The following is a 26,846-nucleotide window of genomic DNA, read 5'->3' on the forward strand; positions in this document are numbered from 1 at the left end:
AAAAACTGATTTTAATCTCCACCAAACAAAGATATATATATGTGTGTGTGCGCGCGTGCGCGTGCAGGTGGGAGGGAGGGGCATTGAGGTTTACGAAGATTAAATCGAGTCAATCAAAAGTAAAGTTGGAAAGACTAATCGCTTGAGTTGCACGCTTAAAATCTCATTCTAATAATCAACAAATTTTCAAAGTTCAGATTTCAGCTTATGTAACAAGTGAATCCTTGTGGATAATTTCCTTCAAATACTCCAATAAAATTACTCAACAATCAATTGCGCATCACATATTTGGTATCAGTTTAAGTACTATGCTACACAAATAAGTACAAAAATATTTGTTTTTTTCCAGATGAACGGTCCCAACAGGCAAAGTATGATTTATCCATGCATATTACATTTATAATATAAATATAGTACTGAGACCATTTCATCCTGATTTGTTGGCACAATTACTATAAATCCCATGATAATTTCTAACTACTCTTTGACAAATTCATCACTCTGTTTGTCCTTAATACTGTCAACTTCAATCTAATAAACATGTAATGTAGTACTAATTTGTTTTTATTTTTTTTCTTTTTGCGAATTTATTTATAAACCATTATATTAGCATTTCTTGTCTGTGTGTATGATTTTACTTTTGCTTCATGTTTGGTTCGAATAATCTTTTCATATCTTTTTGTCCGTTTGAAATAATAGATTCAAGTTCTTCTTGGTCAGTAGATTCTTTTTCTCTCTAATTTAATATATATATATATATATATATATATATATATATATAGAGAGAGAGAGAGAGAGAGAGAGAGAGAGAGAGAGAGAGAGAGAGAGCCTAAAATATTTAGGAATTTTGTTGAGACCCAATCGCCCTCAAAGCCACTTTGCTTTGACTACTTTGGCAAAAACATAAAGGTTAAACCTCAACCTTGAAGACCCTCACCGTCCCACCTTTAGAGATTTGTGAGGGAGGTAAATCGCGGGATGTATTCCAGTAGGTCAGGGAACAAGAGTTGTTTGTACACTACGCCTACAAGGAGTTCAATTCCATGTCTTAGGAATCGAACCCCTACACTGCGATAGCCAACAAGGTGTGAGATAATCACACTTCTGTTATTTGCACCACTGGGCTATGCCCCGGAGAGCTACTTTGGCCAAAACATAGTGAATACAGGTGAATGTATAAGCATTATAATTTAGATCCAAAGTAAATCAAGAAAATAAGTTCAGACTTATTGAAACTTTTCGTTTGAAAAATTATACATCATTAAACGAGAAATGTCACACTCATGTCCAATCTAACATCAATTTATAGCAAATTGCAAAAATCATTCACCAAATAATCGTTACGTTCTCTCTATATGTCCTTATTGAGAGGATGGCGAGACCAACATTCAGGTATTGACAAGTTGAATTGAGATAGAATAGTATATTTAGAAGTTACTGGACCGACCGATTGATGTACAAATTATTTGGTGCACATGTTCACATGTCAAGTGTACTTTACTTAAAGTCAATAATTGAGAAATTTAATAAGTAGAGTGAGTGGACTATGAGTCCGCAAACATTTTCTTCATATTTTTATTTTTATTTTTTATATCCAGGTATCCCAACTTACACCAAACTAAATCATGGACCCTTAAGACCCTTGCCCCTAGAACCTTGGAGGGGATAAATCGGGGGTTATGCCTCAACTGGATCACAGGTTCCCCCTATTGCCTGTACACTTCTGCGCACAAGAGACCCTACTCCATAGTGATTGGTCCATACCAAATATTTGGCAGCAGGTTCCCACCAGGAATTAAACTCTCCACTCTACCGCTGGAAGCAAGACAATGTTGATTGATCCACCAGTTGAGCTGTGCCCCGAGGGTCAACATTTTCTTCATATTAAATGGGCATTATGTCGATTAAACCCTTGTTTGAGCCCCATTTTCAGGGGAAATAATGTATTTTTAAATAGTGATCGATGAAAAATATGTAGTTAAAAATAAATGAAAAATTTTGGGTTTGTGTATAATATTATTTTATTGAAAAAATGTGTGGTTGAAAATGAATTTTTAAAAAAATGGGACTCAAACAAAAGCTAAATTTCTTCTCATAGATATTGGGCTGTCGAAAACTACTACTTCAAACTCTTGTTGATAAGGTGAAAGTGATCGATTCTATTTTGATGAACAAGTCAATTTTAGGGTTCATGGTGAAGAGTTTTGGTTAAGTTTCAGTAAAAATGTTTGAAATAGAATTTACTTGTAGTAAAAGCCACCTTAGTATGTATACATGGATGAAAAGTTGAGGCACTAATTTTGTAGCTTTTTCTCTTTTAAGAAATGCTCACCTTTAATGTTAGGTATCATTTCTATAGTGTCCTTAATGAACTAAGGTATCCGACAAGTCGATTTGAACACCCATTTCTGAGCTAAGAATGTTCACGTTGTACCAAGCGCGAGTAAGACCTCTTACATCCCACATCAAGTGCTTTTAAGCACAAGTTCTGATATGCCCGTGTAGCATAAAAAGGATTTGAAGAGAAAAATCTATCAGTCAAGAAACTAAAATCACAAAAGCGTAACTTCTTACTGTGCAATACATGAAATAGTACGATATAATTTTAAGAGATTATACGTATTCAGCACACGATAAATTAAAATTATTAAACGGGTTATTCAAAAGGATTCCTCGGACTTCCATCCAATATTCTAGGTGCTAATAATGTTGCATATTTCACCAAAAAATAAAATATCTTTATTGTAAAAAATTTGTCGAGCATAATGGCGTCACTCACAATTAAAAAAATTAAGGTTAATGCATGCGCGCTTGTCGCTTTACACGATAACGTCACGTTTATGTGTGAAAAAATGGAACTTAATAATTGATAATATATTACAATATAATGATTAAGAAATGTTAGCTGTGATTAATAATCTATAATAATCTTTGCAGCATGTGATGTAACTACGACGGCACCGTGACGTTTAAAGCCCATTTGAATTTTTAACTCGAACGACATACTAACAACCCCATATTAAGCCCCTGGCCCGACTTGTCCTCCTTTATATTCTTTTTCATTATTTTTTCTACAATATTTATTTTTAATCACACATTTTTCATTAAAATAATATTAAACAAAAATGGAAAACGTTTCTTTCTCTTTTTAACCACGCATTCTCCATCAATCACTATTTCATAATACATTTCTTTAAATTAATGGGGCTCAAATAGGGCCTAGTATTCGTTCTCTCCAAATTTTGTCGTTGCAATCTTTTTCACCTGTTGAATCTAGATGAAGATTTAATACGACTAAATCAATTTTGACTTTGGTGGACGAGATTATTGAATTCATCAACTGAAAATGACATACTTGTATTGTATTACTTATCGATTAACGCTAGATAGTCAAGTGTAGAGTAAAATGAATTACAATCATATTGTTTGTACAATATTTTTTTTAACAATCTTGGTTGACGTGTACTTGACAACATTACGTTCATCATTTTAAGAATTGTTTTTTTTAAATCAATGGTTTAGATTTTTACGACATCAATACTATCGACCACAATTGTCAACAACAATTGTACAAATAACTTTATTCAAAGAATAAGTTGAAAGCATACAAATATAAGTCCATCTAACGATGACGAGTATTGTCTTTTTTTACTTTTAAAAATTCGAATAACACATCAGAGATAACGTTGGAGAAAACTCCTGAAGTTATATGTAGAACACCCGATAGAGAAAGTTATTCAGGTGCAATCAATTTCGCGACTTGAATATTTTCCAATACTATGTTAATATGAATCCACTTATAATACGTTGTGTTAATAAGATAACATGAAGCAGATAAAAATGCATTCAAAGTTACATAGATGGGCATGGCTGTGAGGACAAAATAATGAAATTGTAAATAATTTTGACATTATCGAAGGTGATTTGCCTAACGACTAATTGAAATTGTTGTCGGCAATTAAAAATAATAATAATAATGTTTGATATGATTTTCATATTGGTCGATAGCGATGGGGGTGGAATATCAACAAACATTGCAATCTCTATTGTACTAGCGGTTGAAAAATCTTGACAAAACTTTGGGTTTTAAGGGAACAATAGTTTAAATAAATAATTGAGTCAGTAATTTATTTAAAAAAATAATTAAAATTGGATAATCTATATTAATTTCAATTTAAAATAACAAAAATGTTTATTCATAGACAAATATATGTAAGATCTTCACGCAAATAAAGCAGTTAAAACTACTTGCCGTCCAGAAATTAAAAAGCTCCATGACTACACAAACATAAAATTAAGAGTGCAATTGCATGGAAGAAATATGAATCAGACCTGCTATATGTACAATCGGAGTTGACAATCTCGATTGACAACCACACATGGGAGGGGGCCCACGATGAATAAAAAATCGTGGACCCCCATCCTATGGGTTGTTAATCCGATTGTACAACTAATAGAATTCAATATAAATAATGCGCGGTTTAATGTACAGATAATTAGGAAGAGCATATTTTTTAAAATCTTGATACGGTATAAAATCTTTGAACGGTTGAGTATGTGAGTTCTTGATCAGCTTTCTCAAATTTGGATCACCAATCTTCAAATTGTGAACACATGGGTCATATGAATTTCCTCTAATAATTACATTAAAACATCTTTCGAGTGGATCCCCAAATTTTTAAATTCTTTTTTTATCATAAATAAAAGTTTCATTGTCTTTAGTTTAATAATTAATTTGACTAGAGTCAATCTCTGAAAATTCAAGTGCTACAAAAATCGAACGTCTTTTTGCTATTTATATTATATATTACACAATGAGAATTAGCTTCTGTTTGTCACTCGTTATTTGAAAAATTAAAAAGTTTTGAATTGTATTTTTAGAAGAATGTATAATTAAAAAATAAAGAAACTTTATTAATTTATGAGTAAAATATTTTATTATGTGAATGTGTAATAGAGAATAATAATATAACAAACAATTTAAAATTTTAAAAGTGACGAACAAGCATTTACTCGCGAACTAACTTTAACCATAACCTGATTAATATACATTTGCGCTTCATTATTGATGGTTTTGTCTGAACAGAAAGGTCAAGGTACAGCAGCCCCACCAATGGAGGCTGCCACGTGGATGTCCTGATTTTGGGCCTATTTTCAACCCTATCAAAAAGCAGGGTTCTTTGTCTGAATCACCCACATACATTCAATCCTGTACTTTTGAAGGGAAAAAAAAAATAAATCACAATTCAGGTGTTATGTTTATCTCAATTCAAAAAGCGGGTAAATAGTTTTAAAATTCAAAAATTAAGTATGTATTTAATTAATTAAAAATATTTATTAAATAAATATAATTAAGACACAGTTGCGTGATTAATGGTCACAAGTTCATAATTATGGGTCACAGATTTATTTACTGGTCATATATCGTCAAATTAATTGGTCACATATTATTTCGTGGTTACAAATAAAAAATTTTGTAGCCCACGTTATTTCGAGGTCATAGATTATTCAAATTACAGGTCACATTTTATCTATTGGTCACATAAGACACAATTCAATAGTCATAAATTATTTTTGAGTCACAGACATCTATTATTTAGTCACAAATCAGCCAAATAGTTGGTCGCAGGCACTTAAATAATTGGTCACAGACGCCTAATTGTTAGTCACAAACACCCAACCTGTCACCGTCATCGCTATCGCAACAACCACCACTACCATCATCAACAACACAACAATAGTTAGGCACCATCACCACTAACACTCCTGCCACTTGCGACCACCCTCGCCAGCACCACAATACCACCATCACTATCGCCATCGCCATCTGCTACAACCACTGTCATCACCTTCACCTGCACCACCAACAAAATCGTCGCCAAATCCACCATCGTCGCCCATACCTCTACCTACACACCAACAGAAACACCTAAACCCCCCCCCCCAACACCACGAAAACATCCCCAAACTACTGCCTAATCCAATAAAACCCTCCCAATTGCTAGATCCATCACCACATAACCCCCCACTACACAAACACCATCACCGTTGACCACACAAGCACCATTACCTCTATAGTAGTGTTTATTGGTGAAAAGAAAATATTATAGAAACTTGGCAGATCTAGCCAAATTTCTCAATGTTCTTTATCGTCTTCCTCACAATCGACAAATCAAATTATAGAAATCATCTTCTCATCGCCGCGCTACGACGACAATCTCCTGGGGTGGGATGCGCTACCTGAGTGGGTTAAGTGGGGAGAGTGAGAAGGGAGAAATGGAGAGAGATGAATTTTAATTTTTGGGTTTGTAATTGAATTTGGATGAGATTGGATTGATATATTTTATATTGATATTATTAATATTAATAGTTAAATCAATACCTAAATTGTGGATGAAAAATTTGTACACCTTATTTTTGCATTGTGATCTTGAAATGTCTAGAATTTTGTAATTTCCTCATTTTTGAAGGTAATAATGTTGATGATGATAAAATTTCGACCGATATAATTTATTATTACTGTAAAATGGGGCAATTTGAACGACAATTTGTTTTTCAAACTCAAGCTAGATTCGAGATTTTTTTTTTTTTTTTTTTTTTTTTTTTTTTTTTTTTTTTTTGTTTAACCCTGCAGGAATGAAGTGCAAACTCAAACTCAAACTCAAACTCAAGCAAGATTCGAGAAATTTTTTTTTTCCCTTTTTTATTTGGGTAACCCTGCAGGAATGAAGTACAAACTCCCCCAACCTATCTAAACGTGACATCATTTTCATCACAAGACACACCCAAGACAAGACACAAAGCTTGCCATAGATATGCTAAGTTCCCCAGCAAATTAAGGTCCTAAAAAGTCTCTTGTACTATAGTGTATGTTTGACGCAATTTTTAAGTGTTTATAAACTGGTCAAACATTATTTTTAATCACAGATAAATATATCCAAGCAAGAACTTAATCTTTCCGATAGGAAAAAGAAAAGTATTACCCAAGTTTTAGACATGGCACTTCAGAAGCACACAAGAATACACCCAAACACACGAATGTTCATAGAAACGGAGAGCGCTCACAGGAAGATTATAAAGGTTGATAATTACATAAGCAGCCAATCTATAGATCCATGCCCAATCTTCACGCACACAGAGCAGTAAACTACTGTGCCGTCTAATCTTTTCCGAAATTAAACAGCTCCATTACTACAAAATCATACAGTTAAGAGTGCAATTCCATTATATATCACTTCATAACTTATGGATTTCGCTTTCTCTTCTTGGCAAGATTATCAAAAACCTGATGGATATCTGCAGTCGTTATAGGCTTTGAGGGATCAGATGATTCCTGTGATAAATGAAATATAAAAATTAATCCTTTGAAGTAAATAAGATCATAGTTTCTTTTCCTTTTTTGATATTGTTCTACAATAAAATCAACCCCAACATAAAATATGAGTGTATATATAAGCAGTCATACCAGGAGGGAACGAATTTCGTCCTTCATGTCAGCAATTCCACTTAGAATCTCCATCTTCTCAACGTGACCTAGTTTATTGAGAAAGTCACCCTCTTGTTTCTGCAAATTCTCGTCCCTCTTCAGCTTCGCCACTTTCTCATACTCGGCAATTGAATCCTCTTTGTCAAGCAAGAAGCTGATTCCCTTCTGAGTGTAGAAGTCAGAACATGCATCACATCTGCAAAGGACTTCTCTCCAGTTTTTAGAAAGAAACATTGGTTTGCTTTTGTTGATAGTCTGAGGAGTTTCAGCCAAGTTTATTTCTAGAATACACTTATTGCTTGAGCCAGCAACTTCACTGCATCCACTGATATTACCTTCAGCATCAGAATTAGTAACAAGAGTGTCAAGTGAACAATTTCCATGCTCGAGCTTCCCCTTCAGAGGAGAAGCCGAGTCTTCGAGAACAGTTTTCTCCTTATCAGAATTTGCCACATTGCTGTTTCTAACTGATGCTGAAATGGTTTCGAGATAGTAAGTCAAAAAAGAGCAAACAACGGCACAGCCCTGACAGATAAAATCTTCATATAGAGGCTCGCCTTCATCATCTCTTGGAATCTATAAGAAAAATTAAGGCTGAGCAGCAGTTCCAATATAAAAACTATAAAAGAATAGAAGGAAAGCACCTTAGAGGAGAGAGTTCTTTTTTATTCTAGAAATATGCCCCCAGATAGTGAAATAATTTAATCTATATCGAGCATATTTGCTTAAAGTTTACTTAGAAGTAAATAAGTTATAAAAATAAATATTTTTTATTGATCAAAGTCGACATAAATTACTTATATTGATGTTAAGAGTTACATACAAACAAGTAACCTTTTTACCTAAATGCAAGAAAAAGTAACTTGTGCGTGCATGTTTGGAAACAAATTTTAGAAATAAATAACTCCAGTATGGTCAAGTCTACTTCGTGAAGAGTAGTTGAATCCAATATCAAATAATACGTGCTACTCAGCAAATGCAATGCCACACGAGTAATAAAGTAAGGTAAAGAAAAACCGTTAAGACCCAAACCAAGAAGAAGGATGCATCATCAAATGCTCATCAAAATACAGGTATATTAATATCTATCACGTGGTGGAAAGATCAAAATGGCAAGTAAATAAATAATAACATTTTCCTAAACCAATCAAAAAGTATACTAGAAGCAAATTTCATACTAATAATAAAGATATTCAGACCGCCTACAGTTTGACATCCAAGCAAAGACCATATACGCCCAACTAAGGATAACTTTTAATAGAACCATGTAATTTAAAAACCATTAAGCTACCTAAAGATTAAAGTTCTGTTTTTCAAATTATTTATTTATTATTTTTTTTTTTTTATTCTTTTTTTTTGGCCGGGGGGGGGGGGGGGGGGGGAGTGGGAACTTCACAAACTTTATTTCTTTATTTTATCTTTGTTGGGCAGTGCAGATTATGATGCAAGCAGCCTAATAAGGAGAGATATTAGTAATAACCTCATCAGGAGACTGAAGACCAATATGTTCTTCATGAAACCAATCCTCACAGATACAGCACTGAATCATCTCTACTTGTTCTTCAGCATTTGGATCAGGGTAGGGGAGATCACACGTGCAGTAAGTCCCTTTGAAATTATGATTGTATTTATTCTCCAAATTCTCCACATCTTTGTTTGGCAAAAGCTTACAGAAGAATTCCCCAAATTTTGAATTTCCACAGTCACACCTAAAATTTCTTTTGGTCCAGAGTTCCACAATCTTGTCAAGCAGGAAAAAAAAATTACTGTTACATAACAAACCAATAGTAACACAAAACTACATTATTATCATGACATAGTATGTAACAACACATACTGCATTATTATCATAACATAGTATGTAACAACACATACTGCCTGCAATCTGGCAACTAACATTAGAGATTGCTGAGACAACAATCCTCTGTCGAAATAAAATCTCAGAAGCTGCAACTGACCATTCAAATCACTATACTCTTAAGCATTTAATTAGCAACTTCAAGAATCAGGCAGTCAAATGAATGGCCTCTTATACTAAATTTAGACATTAGCAGTTCAAACGTTCAAGGTCATACAACTGACTCAAGACAAAAAAGAAAAAAGATAAGAAAGAAAGAAATTGTTCATCACTTCTAATAACAGACATATAGATGTTATCATCCAATGGATTTGGACAATTAGAAAGATTATTTTGCCAAATCATCAGACATGAATGAAAATGGACCCTCAATCAGCACAAGGCATCATTAGACAATTTAAACGAATAACTTGAGAATTTCAAGCAACAGCAGACTAAGAAACACGGATACGGATACGTAATTTGGGCACAATACAATATGGATACCGATACGACTTTTTTGAAAAACTTAGGATAGCCGATACATATTATAAAATTCAACATAAATTTATTAATATTAAAAAATATTAATACAGAAGCATGATAATGAAAATAAATAAAATACAGAAGCACTTTATCTTAATCATTAATTGTAGAAACTTCATTTCCTTCAACATCAACAACGGTTTCTTCATTATTATTAAAAATTACAATTTTCAACTCTGTCTCATCTAATGATAGATTAGCAACATCAAGTAGTCTAACACTTTCAAGAGTATCAAAAGAGTTTCCAACATCCCACATTTCGGATTCTCCTTTTGAATAGAGATTTTTTTTTTTTTTTAAAGACTCAAATTGTTATGAATGAAAACCAATTCTTCAACTCGATGTAGAGTTATTTTATTCCTTCTCGTAGAGTATACAAAAGAATAAGACACTAGATGAAGAAAAAGATTGCACAATAAATTTCAAAGCAGCATTTTATAGTGAAGGTTCATGTTAATCATGAAGTATCGAATACGTATCAAAAATCATACAAAAAATATAAAATAATTAAAAAATACGTATGGTATACTATCGGATACGTAAAAAATATATAAATCATTAAAAAACAAGTATCCAGTACGTATTAAAGGGCACTGAAGAGTATCGACGTACCCGATACGAGTACGTAATAAGTTTACAAGTATTGGTGCTTCTTAAGCAGCAGAGCCCATTCACGCTCAGGTTGGGCACATGCCATATAAATGTGTAAAGATTATAAAAAGAGTGACAGCCTATCGAGGGGAGAGAACAAGTTGACAAATGAAAAAAAATGTTACAATTAGTTTCAATAAGGATCCGTTTGATTGCAAATATGAAATTTGGATGGAAAGAAAACGAATTTTAGGGAATTGAATTGTCTAGAAATTGTTTTATTGGGAATTGTCAATTACTGTGTCTGATTGGTATAATTTTCCACTTGGAATATGTTGAAATAAAAATATTTTTTGATATTCGTTTAATTTTGTTTTACATAAAATTGTCAATTAAATGGGATAGAATTTGTTTCCATTGCAAAAAAAAAAAAGGAAAAAAAGAGCTAAAAAAATCATCTCTCTTTTGGTATTCATTTGACTTTATTTCAAATGAAAATTGTCAATTAAAGGAAAATATTTTTTTACAATACGGATAGAATTTGTTTCCATTGCCAAAAAACAAAAAATCGACCAGCAGCCTAGAAAATGAATTCTCACCATATTGGTGAGATTTCATTTTCATCAGTTTGGTGGAAAATGGCTGAGGTGGTGGGAAAATGAATTGTCTAGAAAAAAAACCTATCAAAGATGCATTTTTGGTTTAGGGTGGAAATCAATTTCCATTTTCCATGGAAAAGGGGCTTATCAAACAGCCCCTAAAATGCATCCAGTAAATAATAATTCAGATAAGTTGTACCAAAAAATAATAATCATAATAACATGGAACTATCCAGTCTTTCCTCTTGACATAAAAAATTACATTCTCTTGTGGAAGATGGTAACACGGTAAAAGTCAGAAACTAAAAAACTATAATAACCCATAAATGTACTGTACAATTTAAGAATTTCAAAAGTATAGAAACTACATCTAACATGTAAATATTAAGTACTCCCAGTTTTGAACATAGAGACAAGCTTAGTTTTAATTGGTGCATGTGCATGTACTAACAGATAGCATCCAATTTTTTTTTTTTGTGGAGAACACAGACAGACTTAAGATAATGAACCAAACATCACCTCATGCCCATCATGGCAAGACAAGGAGCAGGCCGTGCAAACCCCAGCATTCCCATCTGGTGTGCATGTCAAACATGAGAAAATTGCCTGCCTCTTCATGTAGCCTTTGTTGTATGTGCACTCCTTGCCCTGATCACCTCCCAATACCAGATCTGCTTCCTTTAGAATAAGAATCAGATAATGGTCAAAAGCAACAACCAATGAAATCCCAAAAGAAGTTTCCAAGAGAATAACATGTAACTAAAAGAAAAGAGCCTCTACAATAAAGATAAAAACAAATCCAAATAACCTCCCAAAGCTAGAAACAGTACAGTTAAAAAAGAATTTCCACAGTTCTAATAGCTGATTATAAGGATCATTCATCAATTAAATCACATTCAATGGCCAAATGAACTTACAAACTTCTAATTGGTCATCAAAGCCTATTGTGACTCCCAAAAGAAGGTAGCAGGAAAACGAACTCAAGTGTATTTCCTCAAGTAATCTAACATCACTCTCAAAAAAAAAAATAATAATAATAAATAAATAAATAAATTCGTATACTTCTTGGATAGAACCATTAGTGAGTTGGGCATTGTCCCGTCTACAACTTTCACAGCTAATACAAATGTTATTTCAAAATCACCATATAGTTTGATCTCAGTAGGACTAAAATCTCACTAATACTTTAAATCATGATTTAGCCTATTCATTCAAATGAAGAAGGACACCCGAAACCTAGTGTCAGATGATCCTTTTTTTGAATCCCAGAAAAATGCATAATTTTCAAAAAATGAAATGCAAAAAAGCTAGAAATTTTTCTACGGAACCCACCTATCTGAATCATTCTCACTTCTCAGAGAAGAAATGTTTCTTTTCTTCCTTTCCCATGCCCCATGCCATTTATAGGTATCAACAGAACATTTGCATATTACAATCAGGTGCTCGATTGATTGTCTATTGTTTTTGGGTACCATAAAAGCAAAACCCTAGGTTTCGCTGACCAGACGGGAAAAAAATTCACGATTTCTTACTAATAAAGAACCTTTCAAGCAGCTACAACAAAATGGGCAGTCTATGATGTTTACAGGACAAACAATAATGTAAAAATAAAATTCATAAAAGAATATAATTTATGTCACCAGGTCCTCTTCTTCAACAGCCTTGAGGTAGTCTCCGATTGAAATCGTGGGCTCAGCTTCAGCTTCACCTTCAGCTTCAAAGGCATCAGCCATTTTTCCCAAAAATCTTAACTACTTATTTTCAAATAATTATAAAATACAGGGGCAGAAAAGAAACCCTAGATTCTTGAAAAACCGAGAAAAATGGAATGCGAAAAGATTTTGCGTAGAAGAAATTAAGCTTAAACGGATGAGAATAAGATCAAGATTCTGAATTGGGTAGCAAATTTGGGCTTCTCAAATGTGGGTTAGGGTTTTTATACCAGAGGAATAAGCTTGAGTGAAACATAGGTCTTTCCCGCCAATTTGAGCCCCCAATTTTTGGGAGGTTCGCAAAAGTACCTTAGAAATTCAATTTTTTTATTCAGAGTGTATTTGAGCCCCATTTTTCTGAAGTTGACGGAAAATATGTGGTTAAAAAATAAGAATTTTTTTTATTTGTATGTAATATTATTTTAGTGAAAAATGTATCGTTGAAATGAAGAAAAAGAAAAATATTTAAAAAAAAAAATAGGTATCAAACAACGCTGCAGTAAACCAAATAAATTTACTCGAATCAAATGAAATTGACACATGTCGTGCTCATTCATTGTAGGCTAATGTCTTCTCTTCCATACTGGTTTTTTTTTTTTTTCTAAATTTTGTCAATCTACTTTGATCACAATTGTTCTTATCAAGAATTCAATATTTTACCATTGATAACAAGTAATTGGTGATTTTAGGGTGAAAACAATATTGTTTGCCAAATTTGCAATTTTTTCCACTTTGATCGTGTAATTATTTTTTGAGTAATGCTATTCATGGTTGTTCATTGTGATAATTGTCTTATGTTACATCCTATATGGCAACTTTTGATTTGATATATTAATGTGGTAATTTTTCTTACCTCATATATCAAATCACTAATTGTCACATATATATCATAGAAGGCGATTGTGATAGTGAATAACTGCAAGTAGCATTATTATTATTATTATTATTTATGTAATGTTTAGTGAACTTCCAAATTTGCTTCATGTTTTACTAATTTATATGTTAATATCATCATTTTTGCACATAAGTCACGAATACATTACTTTCAAAAAGTTGGTAACTAAAATAAAACAACTGTGTAAGCTTGTGGATTAACTGTAGTTTCAACCCATTTGCTTAACATTTAGCCCCCAATTGATAAGGATTAAAATTAATATTTTAGTTTAAGTTAAAGTCAATAATTAATTATCATATTCTATGAAACTCACAACTTTTCAATTATACATTTTATCAACTTTTATTAAAATCTATTAAAATCTACTAAAAATTTGATTTTAACATCAACTGAACAATGGCTTAGGATTCAAGTTGAAAAAAGAGTTAACTGTTTCGATGGTCACTTAACTTAGGTCTATATATTTGATTGGTCACTAAAATTTAAAATGTTGAGTTTGGTCATTAAATTTAGCTTCATGTCTTCGATTACTCACCGAAATTTAAAATATCGAGTTTTGACAATTAAATTTAAAAAAATATTGTACATTACTCACTATAAACTCAAAATTTTTCAAAGTTTAACATTTATACTCATGAGTAACGTGTAATATTTTTCAAAGTTCAAAATCAAAACTCGATATTTTAAATTTCAATGAACAGTCGAAAACATGAATCTAAATTCAATAACCAAAACTTGATACTTTAAATTTCAATGACTAATCAAAGATGTTAGATATTTTTCATCATTTTGCATATATTTATTTTTTATTTTGCGAATGATTTGCCGCTCCGCCTAGTGTTTGCTGCTGCGCAACGGGGGGCTCGGGGGCAACGCCCCCGAAAGAGAATTTTATTTTCAAAAGTTTTTGAATAGGTGCATCTATTCGTTTTTTTACAGTTAAATTTCAACAGATGTGTTCTTCATTTCAAGGGACACACCTATTCAAATAGTTGCCTCAATTTCTATAAATTTTAGGCGAATTCTCGTTTACAAAACATCTATTAAAAAAATTATTCTCCTCTCTTTCTTTTGGCATCATCAGTTCTTTTCGAGTGTTTTCTTGGTTTGATCAAATAGTCACAATTTAAATCAAACGCCTCCATTGTATCCTGAGAGAGATTTTCTATTATACCCCAGTTGTGATTTCGTTGGATAGGGGAGAAATATCTCTTAAAAAATAACGTTTTTTCGTGCCTTGAAGTTCATTAAGTTTCAGATTTTCCTACATTTTTCTCAACAAAAGATATCGATCCAAGTTCAATGATCATTGGAACAATTAATTCAAAAAAGAGTGATGAAAGGATTATTAACAAAAGCAGCTCAGATAAGCGTGTTGTGTTGCTCCTTCATTGTCCCAAAAATGAGTCAATTTTAACATTTTTTTTTCTTATCTTTCTCCAGGTCAATTACTATATCGAGAGGTTGAGATTTGGTCAAAGAAATTGCATAGAAACAACTTATTTCTAGATTGACTTTCTATTGCCATTTACTTGACTCCAGATATCTCTATTTATATTTTCATTAATTTGAGTAAGTGAACGATCATTTTACATTAAGCGTCACAATCATATGATTGAAAACATATCAATATTTACTAGAAGGACGAGCTTATGTCAGTGATGATATTAATATTTAGCAACCATCTGGAACGTATGACCTTATCGTATCAACTATTGAACTACTTGACTTGTACCCACTTTATCGATTGTAATTAAACCTCACTTGGTCGTGGTTTTAAAAACTGAAGGGTTGAAATTTAATTTGGTCGCAATATTATTATTCTCTATGACATCCCAATTTAAACTAACAATCAGGCTAATTTATATGAATTTATATTTAACACTTTTGTCGCCTGAAATGGAATCATAAAAGTAAAATTAGAAAATTTAGTTTTCTTAAATATTTATTTAGTGCAATATATCCAATTTAGTCAATTAAAAAGGAAAATATATATTTAAAAAAAATGCTTGTTGTACAATACAATTTACATAATCTTTTAAAAATTGATGAGGTGTTCTCAAATTTTAGACAATCACGTTTTAATATGATAGTATAGTGGCAAAAAATAATTTTCATCCACAAAAAAAATGAATAGTTTAATATTTTACAAAAAAAAAAAAAAAAAAAAAAAAAAAAAAAAAAAAAAAAAATATTATATCTCAAGGCTGATTTCTGCTACTCATGCCGGGATGAAAAAGGAACCTTTGCACGCTTCTGTTACAATTTTAGAGGCATACGCTATCTACTTAGGCTCGTGACTAGTAGAGCGCGCATGTAGTTTCCTTGTTACGTTAAATTCGGTTGTTCAAGTACAACATGGACACCGTCTTATTCTTCCCCTTCATTTTCCAAAGAAATAGCCGATGGAAAAGATTTTTCATCAATGTGCTGTGTTTTCTAGTCGTGCTCCTTCTCTTTGCACAGCCAACAACATCTTCTAGCTTCTGTAAGCCTGCTAAATGCGGCAGTTCGGGGCCGCCAATTCGGTTTCCGTTCAGACTGAAAGGTCGGCAGTCGGTGCACTGCGGCTATCTAGGTTTCGACCTATCCTGCAACAATCAAAATCAGACAGTCTTAAACCTCCCACAATCTGGTGAATTTATACTAGACCACATAGATTACACCGAACAGGCCATATCCATCAAGGATCCTGATCTTTGTCTTCCTAAAAGAATCCTAAATTTCAACCTGTCGGGATCACCTTTTCATGCATCTTATACAAGAAACTACACTTTCCTAAACTGTTCTTCTGACTGGAATGATAATGCTTCTTTTCAGTTTGTGCCATTGTTGTGCCTTAGTGGGAAAAATCACTCGGTTTTTGCCATGAATTTGAATTCATCTGATCAAGGCGTGCCAGCTACCTGTCGAAGAATTATGAACGTTTCGATTCCACAATACCAACAGTTTGTGGAGCTCCGCCTGATATGGAACGAACCTGGATGCGAGGACTGTGAATCTCGGGGTGGAATGTGTGGTTTCAAGAGTGAAAATGGATCTGATATCGGGTGCTCGAGTCCTCCTAATAGTGGTAAGTTCATTCTCTCTACCACGAATCCCCTAGGAACAACTTAAGTACACAGTACTAGACATTAAGGTTGATTATACCCAGTAACTTGATCTTTGGTGTTTTATCAAGAAAATTTGTGCACTATGACTCTAAAAATATTCGGAATGACAAGAAATATAATGGATTCTTGACAAATAAACACTTTCTAAAAACAAAATTTTTACCTGACGGAAAAGTATCTATGAACGACATTAGGATGATTAGCCCTTCTGTCTGTCATTAAGCAATAATGCATTAGATAACATTGTATTTCTAAATATCTAACCATGACCTAATATGTGGGAGCCAAGTTGAATCTTTTGCAAAATTTTCATTTTCAATTTTGTCATTTTTGCTTCTGTTTACCTGATGGCAAGAATTTTTTATGAGGGTGGGGTTGGATCTTCTAACTCCATATGAACTCAGTCCTAATCTGATATGATAACTATCCACAGTTCTTATTCTTCCCCTTCATTTTCCAAAGAAATAGCCGATGGAAAAGATTTTTCATCAATGTGTTGTGTTTTCTAGTCGTGCTCCTTCTCTTTGCACAGCCAACAATATCTTCTAGCTTCTGTAAGCCTGCTAAATGCGGCAGTTCGGGGCCGCCAATTCGGTTTCCGTTCAGACTGAAAGGTCGGCAGTCGGTGCACTGCGGCTATCTAGGTTTCGACCTATCCTGCAACAATCAAAATCAGACAGTCTTAAACCTCCCACAATCTGGTGAATTTATACTAGACCACATAGATTACATCGAACAGGCCATATCCATCAAGGATCCTGATCTTTGTCTTCCTAAAAGAATCCTAAATTTCAACCTGTCGGGATCACCTTTTCATGCATCTTATACAAGAAACTACACTTTCCTAAACTGTTCTTCTGACTGGAATGATAATGCTTCTTTTCAGTTTGTGCCATTGTTGTGCCTTAGTGGGAAAAATCACTCGGTTTTTGCCATGAATTTGAATTCATCTGATCAAGGCGTGCCAGCTACCTGTCGAAGAATTATGAACGTTTCGATTCCACAATTCATTCTCAACAAATCACTAGGATTTCATTATATATCGTTTGCACTATATGTATATTTTGACTAGGGAAACATCCTTTTCTTGGAATTTGGAGTTGGTTTGACTAGTATAACTGCGCGGATCTTAGGCCTTTGACGAAGAAAAATTAATGTGGTGTAGCTGAGGGACAGATTGAAATAGAAAGTATGTATCGTTTGGAAATATTAAAATTTTAGATGGAGGGATTTATCGTGACATCATTCGCTAGCATGGGAGCATCGTCGGGGAAAATGTCTTATCTGGAGGCTGCCTACTTGGGATGGAAGTGAAAAAGTCCTACTATCATTATTACTTTGTAAAGTTGTAATGAATAAGACATACTTTCTTTTTATTAAAGAGTTTTTTAGTTAAAAGTCCTACGATATATATGTATGCATATTTTTGTATTCTCCTTTGTCTTCGTATGAAAAACATATTAGTGAACTCCATATCTCTATTTTTCACTTCACTTTCTTTGGAGATAGATAAATTAAATAACATACTTTCCCAAGCAAAAGCAGGACTCTTGAATTTTTATTTATTTATTATTATTTTTTTATCGGCCACACGTGGATAGGGACAAAAGCTTGGATGATAGAGGGCCACAGGACAAGTGTTCACTAGTTCCCTACGATGATAGGGTGGCCAGCTCGACATTCGAATATTTAGAAGCAGTTATTCGATTTAAGAAGGATGAACCTCGTACCTAGCACAACCAACAATTTTACATTCGAATATTTAGAAGCAGTTGTTCGATTTAAAAAGAATGAACCTCGTACATATCGCAACCAACAATTTTATATTTCTTCAGTTCACCTTAACTAACTCATAAACAAAGGGTATTTTGATTAGCATACGTATCGTATGACCTTCTTTTCTTCCTTAGAGGAGAATCCATATCTTCGGGAGAAATGGACAATTCCCCTTTGACAACGAAAGATAATCTAAACAGCATGAAGTAATTAGCACGGCTCTCTGCTCCCGCGTTCAATCCCTCTCCAATGTCCATCAAAGTGTCCAATCGTTGTGTCCTCATTGCTGCCTTAGGAGACGTTGATGGTTCAGTGAAAGACATGTAGGGCTCGACGAGATACGATAAAGATTTTCACACCAATATCATGAATTAGTAATTGCATGCAATTTCTAAAAAATTGCAATTATGTCTAACTTTTCATTTTTGAAATGAAATAGGATCAAGATGAAATCTTATTTTTAAGGTATTTATATGAGGTTCCTTGTATGAAGGATAGTTTTAAGTTATGGAAATTTATAGTTGTGGTCCCCGTACTCTAAGAAATAGAGCACATTAGTCCCCCTGCTGCCAACTAACCTGCGCTGGTCAAACGTTAACCCTCCCACTCCCAAAACCCCGCAGGGCCGCAAACGGCCAAAACCCGATTTGTCAATCTCTTCGATATTGTCCACAATCGACCTGTGTATTATTGAAGTAAGTTCTGCATCTTGAAATTCACTTTAATTTCTCTTTTAGTATCCGAGATCGGAAAACCCTTTTCAGTGATTATTGTAAAGATCCATGCTTTTTGTATGTTTGATCTGGAAAGAGGGAAAATTATTGGTATTTATTTGTTTCTTTTTTGTAGGGAGAGAAATTGATGGCTTATAGACGTAGTATCACAGCTCGAGCGAAGCTGTTATATGAACAGCGGCAACGAATTACTCCTTCATCCTCTTATATTCATCGTGATGATGACGAGCGTAATACCCTGAGCGATGCCCCCATTACAGGGAATCGAAATATCGGTGATCATTTCCAAGGCCGATTTTTCGGGACCGGAAATGATTTCAGCACCTTCAATACGTCGAGAAACTTGTTCCATGACCGGAGATTTGCTCTTCCAGTGGCTTGTGGGCCGATTTTGGGGAGATGTATGTCGAGCGTGAGTGTTGGTGAAGGGAGAGTGGATAAGATTGAGATTATGAGTGATGTAGCGGAAGTGTTCGTGGATAATACTGCTGAGGTTGCTGTGCAGGCGGGGCCAATGGTGAATGAGGTGGCACTTGCAGCTGCAGACTCGTATTTCCCAGTGGCGGCGCTCCAGTACTTGACTGATTATATTCATAGTATCAGTGGGTTTAATTGGTGAGGACCATTGTTCCATTTGAGGCGAAGAATTTGTTCTCTCTATTTTTGAAATACTACTGTTTTGAAGAATTGATAATATACAAGTATGACTAATTAAAATCCATTGAAATATTTTGTGAGTATGTATGCTGAAATAAAATTGGTTCAAACAGTTATTTCTCTGATCAGCATGGCCTATCTCCTAATTCATGAATAAGTGCTTTGTGTGTATGTTTTAGAAACTTGATTGATGTTGGATATTCTTATGACTAAATGAAAGTATGAAAAGGTGCATGTGTGAGCCTTGTTGCATCCTACATTTCAATGTAACACTGGATACCTTAATATCTTCCCAATTGTATTAGTGCGCAATGGAGAGTGACCTTTTAAGGTGCTCTGGCAGACTTTGGTGTTTGATACGAAATTTGGTTCTTTGATATATGCACAGAATCTAGATTGAGTTGATTGTGTTTTGTATTGTTGTTAAGTACTTAAAGGTGGCTAAATTCACGGTCCTTTTTGAAATTTAACTCTGTTTAGGTGGGCATCAATCGTTCTGACAACTCTTTTGATTCGAAGTGTTACTCTTCCTCTTATGATAAATCAGCTGAAAGCCACTTCAAAATTTACTGTAAGTTTCTGCACATGCTAATTGCATTGTAGGGTTGTATTTATATATCAATTCGTGTCATTAGTTGCTATATCTGTGTTCTCAATTCTCTTCCATAATATGTCAAATTTGATAATTCCTGGAACTTCGCTATCTCATTGAATCATCTCTATGTATTGTATAATACTCGATTAAAACAAACAAATAAAAATAATCTCCCCACCCCAAAAATAAAATAAATAAATAAATAAATAAATAAAAATCCAAAACCCATTCAGCGAGATTGGGCTGAATTGGAGAAAAGGTGGTGAAACCAGCCTAAGTTTGGGAAGGGTGGCTGGGAATTGGTGGTGGGGCATCTAATAGGGTTAGTGGGGCAGTAGCTGAAGTAGGTGGGTGACTATTTTTTCTTCATTTTTTCTTTTGAACTTTTAACTATTTTTTTTCAATGCATTATTTAGTTTACCTGTTTGACCCTTCAAACGCTGTTTCACTTGTCTTTTTAACAATTTAAATGGACAGAAACTTGTTCATTAGTACCAAGGTGCTGGTGTTGTTAACTAGGAAGTTTAGGGACCTATTTGCTACAACACCCATAGATTGGAGACTCCACTGTGATTTCTCATTTAGTCTTGTGATTGCTTTTGTCATTTTGCAGTTCTTGTCTCATGGTGTCAACGCTATACCATGTGAATTTGCTTCCATTATTGCTGCACATTCTGAATACAAGCTTGTTTTTAATGACTTGTACATCTTGTGCAGCTATTGAGGCCACAATTGGAGGAGATCAAAGAAGATATGCAAAATAGGGTACTGCCACTGGACTCGTGTTTGTTTTGGTATTGATTATTGATTAAAAAAAAGATTCCAAAACTTGTTCGACTAGACCGCGTTCTTTGGAATGGCCTGAATCCAGCAATGACGTTATTTGACTTAGTTTTGTGATCTTTCCAAGAAATGGTTGGAGATCATCCATTGAAGTTATAGATGACTTGTATTTAGACAGTGCATTTATAAGAGTCTTGACTACATATGTTACTTATATTCCGTATGCTTTGAAATGACTTCTGCTGGCAAATGACTGAAAATTCTTGGAGTTTAAAACACGTGTTGTCGGAAGGGGGAGGGGAGGTGGGGGGTGAAGAAAACTAGTTTCTGTTTCCTCCAGCCTTCCACAATTATATATAATCTTTTTCTCTGTTGTCACTCTTTGGTCATTATTTTGCAGGGCATGAGTCCCTCTGCTGTTGCTGAAGGTCAGGCACAGATGCAGGCACTATTCAAGGAGTATGCAACTTTTCCTTGTCAGTGATAATCAGAGCCATCATAGTATCTCTGTAGATGATTTTGGGTTCAATTTCATCAAAATTCAATTTTTTTTTGCTTATTAGGCAATTTGTTGGATTGCTATAGAACTCATTAATTTTGTTCATTGAAATATAAAACCTGTTATATAGGGAAAGCAGCTTCATTCTTGATTATGTATTTTTTTGTAATAATGTTCATAATTATTTGCATAATATACGTACACATGTTTGTGATGTCCTTAGAAATTGCATATATTTACACGAATGCTTATTTTATTCATAGCCATAGCCATCTCTTTAGCATCCTGCCATTCCTTCTTTGTAATCTATTATGTAACTTCGAAAAGTTAGCTTCGTAAAAGTGGAGCATGGCATGGACATGAGCAGATCCCTCAACTCATCTATTTCCCCTTTTCCCCCCTAAAAAAGAAAAAAATGATATACAAGCTTATCTTGATCAAGGATATTTGAAGAAGTGACAACATTGACGATACTTCAGCTTTTTGGGTGAATACTTTAAATAAACAATGTCATTACATTGTATTTTTATCTGGTGTCGCAGATATGGTGTTACGCCATTTACTCCGATGAAAGGACTTTTCATTCAAGGTCCCATCTTTGTCAGTTTTTTCCTTGCTGTAAGATTGCGTTCCATGATACTACATGTTGAAATTCTTTTTTTTCCTCTTTCTCTGTGTTTTATCATTTGACATTTCATCTCATTGTTCTTTATTTGCAGATTACAAACATGGTGGAAAAGGTTCCTTCTTTTAAACAGGGTGGAGCATTTTGGTTTACCGATTTGACAACTCCTGATAGCATGTATATCTTTCCGGTTTTCACAGCATTGACATTTTGGATAACAGTTGAGGTTAGCACCCATTTCTGAATTTCTAATCACTTTTTATTTCTTTTATTTGTGAAGATATGTTAGTTTTCTCTCTTTGACTTCGTTTTGAGGATTCTCGACCATTTGAGAGCTCCTTTTCTTCCCTTACTGCTTTATTATTTGATAAATGGATCCCTAATAGAAAATCCATAGCACTCAGCCTTCCTTAGTATTTCGAACTCCTCTCTATAAATTGTATATCTGGAAGGCTAGAATTATGGGACTTCTATGAGTAATCTATAAAATTAAGTAGCTTATATCAAAAGAGAGAAATCAAATTCAATCCGTGTTATGTTCTTATCAATGAAACTTGTTCTCTCGTTAAATGTTAAATCCAACAATGATGTGACCTGTGAGGTCATATTGGGTCTCTTAATTGATTTCTGCTGGGCATTACTTGGATCTTGTGTGAGATCCTGTTCTATTATTTTTATGGTTTCTGATCATCATCACATTTGTGTCGTGCGTTAAAATATTCTTTATTCCTTTCAGATGTCTCACTGAATTTTGTCTTGTTTCTTCTCTCCCAGTGCAACGCTCAAGAAGGTCTGGAAGGAAATCCTGCTGCTAACACCATCAAAAATGTTTCAAGGGTCTTTGCTGCCTTGACAATTCCTTTTACTGCAGGATTTTCTAAGGTAAATGTTGCTTCACTTATACAGAACTTTGCATTATGAGCGAGTTTGTACACTTTGAATTTACTCCTGTGCCAAGGAGTACATTCACAATCATGATTTAACTTGCTTTTGCTTTGGTTCTCTCTCATAGTCCTTTACGAAATGGAATTGGAAGAGCTTGCATTGAAAACTTTATTGAGATAGCTATACAAACAATATTAACATTGGAGCATTGAACGTATATGAAATTGTGTAGAAACATTAAACACATTTTAACATAAGCAAAAAGATTTGCTGTTGTGAGATGAGAAAAACCTGGGAGGGATGTCCAAGAATGGGGCTTAAAGCATGTTTGTATTGGCTAAGTTTAAGAAATATTTAAACAAAATAACTTTTTATTGATCAGAATTTACTTAGTTTAACATAAGATACGGGTTGTCGGGTTGATTTCAAACTAAGGAACTTTTTCTTTATCTTTATTACTTAAAAGCAAGAGAAAAATAACTTATCCAAATATGTTTAGAAACAAAACATTAACTTCTACATATTCTAAAGCTTAGCCAAGCATGGTCATGACCTAAATGCTCTCCTAGATGGTATTGAAGAGCTATATTATTGTGTAAAGATCTTCCCATGTTATTTTAAGGGAAATATGGAAGAGTTCTATTCATATCCATCAATTACACATGATAGATCTCTCCATAACCTTCTTCGATCTGTGTGTTGCACCAAAGGTTAAGATGCACGTAGTCCCACATGTTGATCGATAGCCTTTGGTTGGGAATACAGGTCTTGATCAATATAATGAGCAGCAAACACGTCTATAGTCCGATAAGGAATTTATGTAAATATTTATCAATGCAAAAGATATTTATATCAATGATCTATTCTATTTACAGGGTATATTCTGTTATTGGATTACCTCCAACTTGTTCTCGCTCACATATGGATTGGGTTAGTCATGACAAATCTAGAAAATCACATTTTTGGCATCACTTTTGAGTGATGCTATGCTTACAAAGTAGGTTTACAAAAAATGTTGACAAAGTGGTTATTGGCAAAATCAAGACCACTCAATTCAAAAACAATTTTTGAAAGCAACCAAATCAATTGGCTTTGATCTTGCCAACACACACTTTGTCAACCATTTTTGTCAAACTACTTTGTACAAGTAGTTTAATTGATCACTTTTTTCGTATGATTTATTTTCAGTTATACTTTCCTAGTAATTTCTCCTTTCTTTCCAGTTATTAGAATACCCGAGGTGAAGAAGTTCTTGGGCATACCTCTAATACCCTTGACACCACCTTCTTCAATGGATCAAAAACCTGCCTTCTCATTTTTCGAAGCACTCAAAAAATATGCAGCAGCCCAACAACAGCAGTCTCTACCGTCATCACCTGGTGAAGCATCAAAACCTACAACTCTGAGAATCCCTTCTTCAGCTGTTCTTAATCAAAGGCTTAAATCCTTGGAAAAAGAAGTCAAAGGAAGGAAAAAAGGGAAGAAAAGGTGATAATATGAATTACCCTTCTCCATTGTGCCGATAGACATAAATCCAATTTTTTCGAATAACATATATTTTATACGAGTATGAAGCGATGGTTTAATGGGAGTTTTGAGTTATAGGCATCTAGAAATTTTTGGTTAAGAACTTTTAAGCAAAATATTTATAGTGCCTTAGGCAACACCTGAAGGCTATGACCTATATCAAGGGTACTTTGTTTATGATAATTTTTGTGTAGGCAGTGTTACGCTAACTTCAGAGCTTCTGTAATTATAGTTGTTTGTTGCATCAGTAACTTCAATACCATGAATATTTGAGTATTTGACTGTAGAAATAACACTTTTGAGGTCTGGTGATTAATGTTCATGTCGAATCTATTAACTAAATGTCGTCGTTAGTTGTTATTTGTGTTCGCGATGCAACATTATGGGTACGTTCGATATACCATGCTGGATTGGGCAGGATATGATTACAAGAGACTATATTGAGGTGAATTGTTTTAATATGGCATTTGGTGTTCTACACTATTGAAAACAAAAAGATCTATAATTTCTGTCTTTTTTAAGTAAATTTACTTTTCAAGTATTTTTTTCTATAAATATGTTTTGAGTATTTTACTTTTACTTACTCTTGAATATAAAAGGGTTTCTCTTCTTGAGAAGTAATTTTACGTTTGTGTCAAAATAAGTAACTTATTATTAACTTTTAGTAAGAAAAAGTGAATTTGCTTTTTGTCTATAAATATGTTTCTATAAGTTACGTTTTCCTTATTTTTATTTAAAAAAACTTACTTTTGTAAAAGTGCCTCTTATGTTAACTTATTTTTTAACTTTCATTAATAAAAGAGTTATTTATCTAAAACTTATTTACTTATGAACAAGTTAGGTTTTTGCTTATAAACCATTTTGATAACATTTAGTTTTATACTTTTAAGTAAAAATAGTTAATTTTTAAAAGTAATATATTTGTTTTTTAATTTAATTAATATAGAGTTTATATATTTCAAATTATACTTATTTACTTTAAGTAAGTTCTACTTGTAAATAAGTTTAACGATATTACAAATAGCATGTGGGCAGTTGGGTTGACCAGATCAACTTAATTTGGGTACCATCCATGCCAAACATCATATTTGAGCAAAAATAATTATTATCCGGTATAATACAACAATTAATAGTATTTTAATATTCATTCATGATCTGTTGTAAACGAGTTAACTGTTCCAATGGTTACTGAATTTAGGTTTATATCTTTGATTGGTCACTGAAATTTAAGATGTCGAGTTTTGGTCACTGAATTTAGATTCATGTCTTCAATTGCTCATTGAAGGTTCACATCTTCGATTGCTCACTGAAATTTAAAATGTCAAGTTTTGACCATTGAACTTTGAAATGTATCGTACGTTACTCACTAGCATAACTGTTGAACTTTAAAAAATATAAAAATTTTATACTGAGTAATGTACCGCATTTTTCAAAGTTCTGTGTGTAAGATATAATATTTTTCAAAATTCAGTGGTTAAAAATTGACATTTTAAAATTTAATGAGTAATCGAAGACATGGACCTAAATTCAGTGACCAAAATTTGACATTTTAAACTTCAGTAGCCAATAAAAGACATGGATCTAAATTCATGATCATTGGAACAATTAACTCGTTGTAGACACATCATGCATCTATATGAATATTTCTTAATTAAGCCCTCATCAATGTGAGTTATGTTGGCCATTGCACCTTAAAAATATAAGGTTGTGTTTAATTGGCGTGAAAAATATTTTCTAAAAAAAATATATATTTTCTTTGTTTTGAGGAAAACAAAAATTTACCTCCCCAAAGAAAGTATTTTCTTCAAAAAAGAAAAATTAGACATGTTTTCAATGGTTCAAAAATATTCTTCATGAAAAAAATGACAATTAAATAATCTAAAATTTGGAATTTAGGTGTAAAAAGACCATTTCAATGATTTTTTTTCCCAATTAAACACACCCTGAGTATAAATAAAGTAGCTCTTACAATATTGAGCAGAGAAC

General features: G+C 33.4%; 3 protein-coding genes across 3 annotated transcripts; 2 read left to right on the top strand and 1 right to left on the bottom strand.

The window, feature by feature from the left end:
• Positions 1–6,979: 6,979 nt before the first annotated feature.
• On the bottom strand, positions 6,980–13,024 carry LOC111384302 (putative E3 ubiquitin-protein ligase UBR7). Its single transcript, XM_023008565.1, has 5 exons — positions 12,700–13,024; positions 11,579–11,737; positions 8,967–9,227; positions 7,466–8,062; positions 6,980–7,333 (listed from the first exon to the last, which is right to left on the bottom strand). The coding sequence occupies exons 1-5, from the start codon at positions 12,790–12,792 to the stop codon at positions 7,244–7,246; spliced, it is 1,200 nt and encodes a 399-aa protein (XP_022864333.1). The 5' UTR covers positions 12,793–13,024; the 3' UTR covers positions 6,980–7,243.
• Positions 13,025–16,024: 3,000 nt separating this feature from the next.
• Positions 16,025–18,093, top strand: LOC111384303 (LEAF RUST 10 DISEASE-RESISTANCE LOCUS RECEPTOR-LIKE PROTEIN KINASE-like 2.7). The gene is made up of 3 exons (XM_023008566.1): positions 16,025–16,739; positions 17,289–17,836; positions 18,001–18,093. The coding sequence occupies exons 1-3, from the start codon at positions 16,025–16,027 to the stop codon at positions 18,091–18,093; spliced, it is 1,356 nt and encodes a 451-aa protein (XP_022864334.1).
• An 889-nt stretch (positions 18,094–18,982) lies between these two features.
• On the top strand, positions 18,983–25,182 carry LOC111384301 (mitochondrial inner membrane protein OXA1-like). The gene is made up of 10 exons (XM_023008564.1): positions 18,983–19,250; positions 19,405–19,904; positions 20,427–20,517; positions 21,259–21,306; positions 21,725–21,783; positions 22,366–22,441; positions 22,543–22,674; positions 23,223–23,330; positions 24,209–24,263; positions 24,557–25,182. The coding sequence occupies exons 2-10, from the start codon at positions 19,417–19,419 to the stop codon at positions 24,823–24,825; spliced, it is 1,326 nt and encodes a 441-aa protein (XP_022864332.1). The 5' UTR covers positions 18,983–19,250; positions 19,405–19,416; the 3' UTR covers positions 24,826–25,182.
• Positions 25,183–26,846: the final 1,664 nt, after the last annotated feature.

This window comes from Olea europaea, unplaced genomic scaffold, assembly GCF_002742605.1.
Source record: "Olea europaea var. sylvestris unplaced genomic scaffold, O_europaea_v1 scaffold2894, whole genome shotgun sequence".
In the NCBI taxonomy this organism is placed as follows: domain Eukaryota; kingdom Viridiplantae; phylum Streptophyta; class Magnoliopsida; order Lamiales; family Oleaceae; genus Olea; species Olea europaea.

Bases quoted from the DNA above. Each gene is read 5' to 3' on its own strand.
- LOC111384302 (XM_023008565.1), bottom strand. From the start codon at position 12,792: ATGGCTGATGCCTTTGAAGCTGAAGGTGAAGCTGAAGCTGAGCCCACG. The intron at 11,738-12,699 runs GTGACATAAATT...CTTATTCTAAAG, and splicing joins CTGTTGAAGAAGAGGACCTG to GAAGCAGATCTGGTATTGGG. The intron at 9,228-11,578 runs GTGATGTTTGGT...CTGCTTGACAAG, and splicing joins CTTGCCATGATGGGCATGAG to ATTGTGGAACTCTGGACCAA.
- LOC111384303 (XM_023008566.1), top strand. From the start codon at position 16,025: ATGGACACCGTCTTATTCTTCCCCTTCATTTTCCAAAGAAATAGCCGA. The intron at 16,740-17,288 runs GTAAGTTCATTC...TGTGTTTTCTAG, and splicing joins CTCGAGTCCTCCTAATAGTG to TCGTGCTCCTTCTCTTTGCA. The intron at 17,837-18,000 runs GTATATTTTGAC...TTAAAATTTTAG, and splicing joins ATATATCGTTTGCACTATAT to ATGGAGGGATTTATCGTGAC.
- LOC111384301 (XM_023008564.1), top strand. From the start codon at position 19,417: ATGGCTTATAGACGTAGTATCACAGCTCGAGCGAAGCTGTTATATGAA. The intron at 21,784-22,365 runs GTATGCAACTTT...CTGGTGTCGCAG, and splicing joins ATGCAGGCACTATTCAAGGA to ATATGGTGTTACGCCATTTA. The intron at 22,442-22,542 runs GTAAGATTGCGT...CTTTATTTGCAG, and splicing joins TTGTCAGTTTTTTCCTTGCT to ATTACAAACATGGTGGAAAA.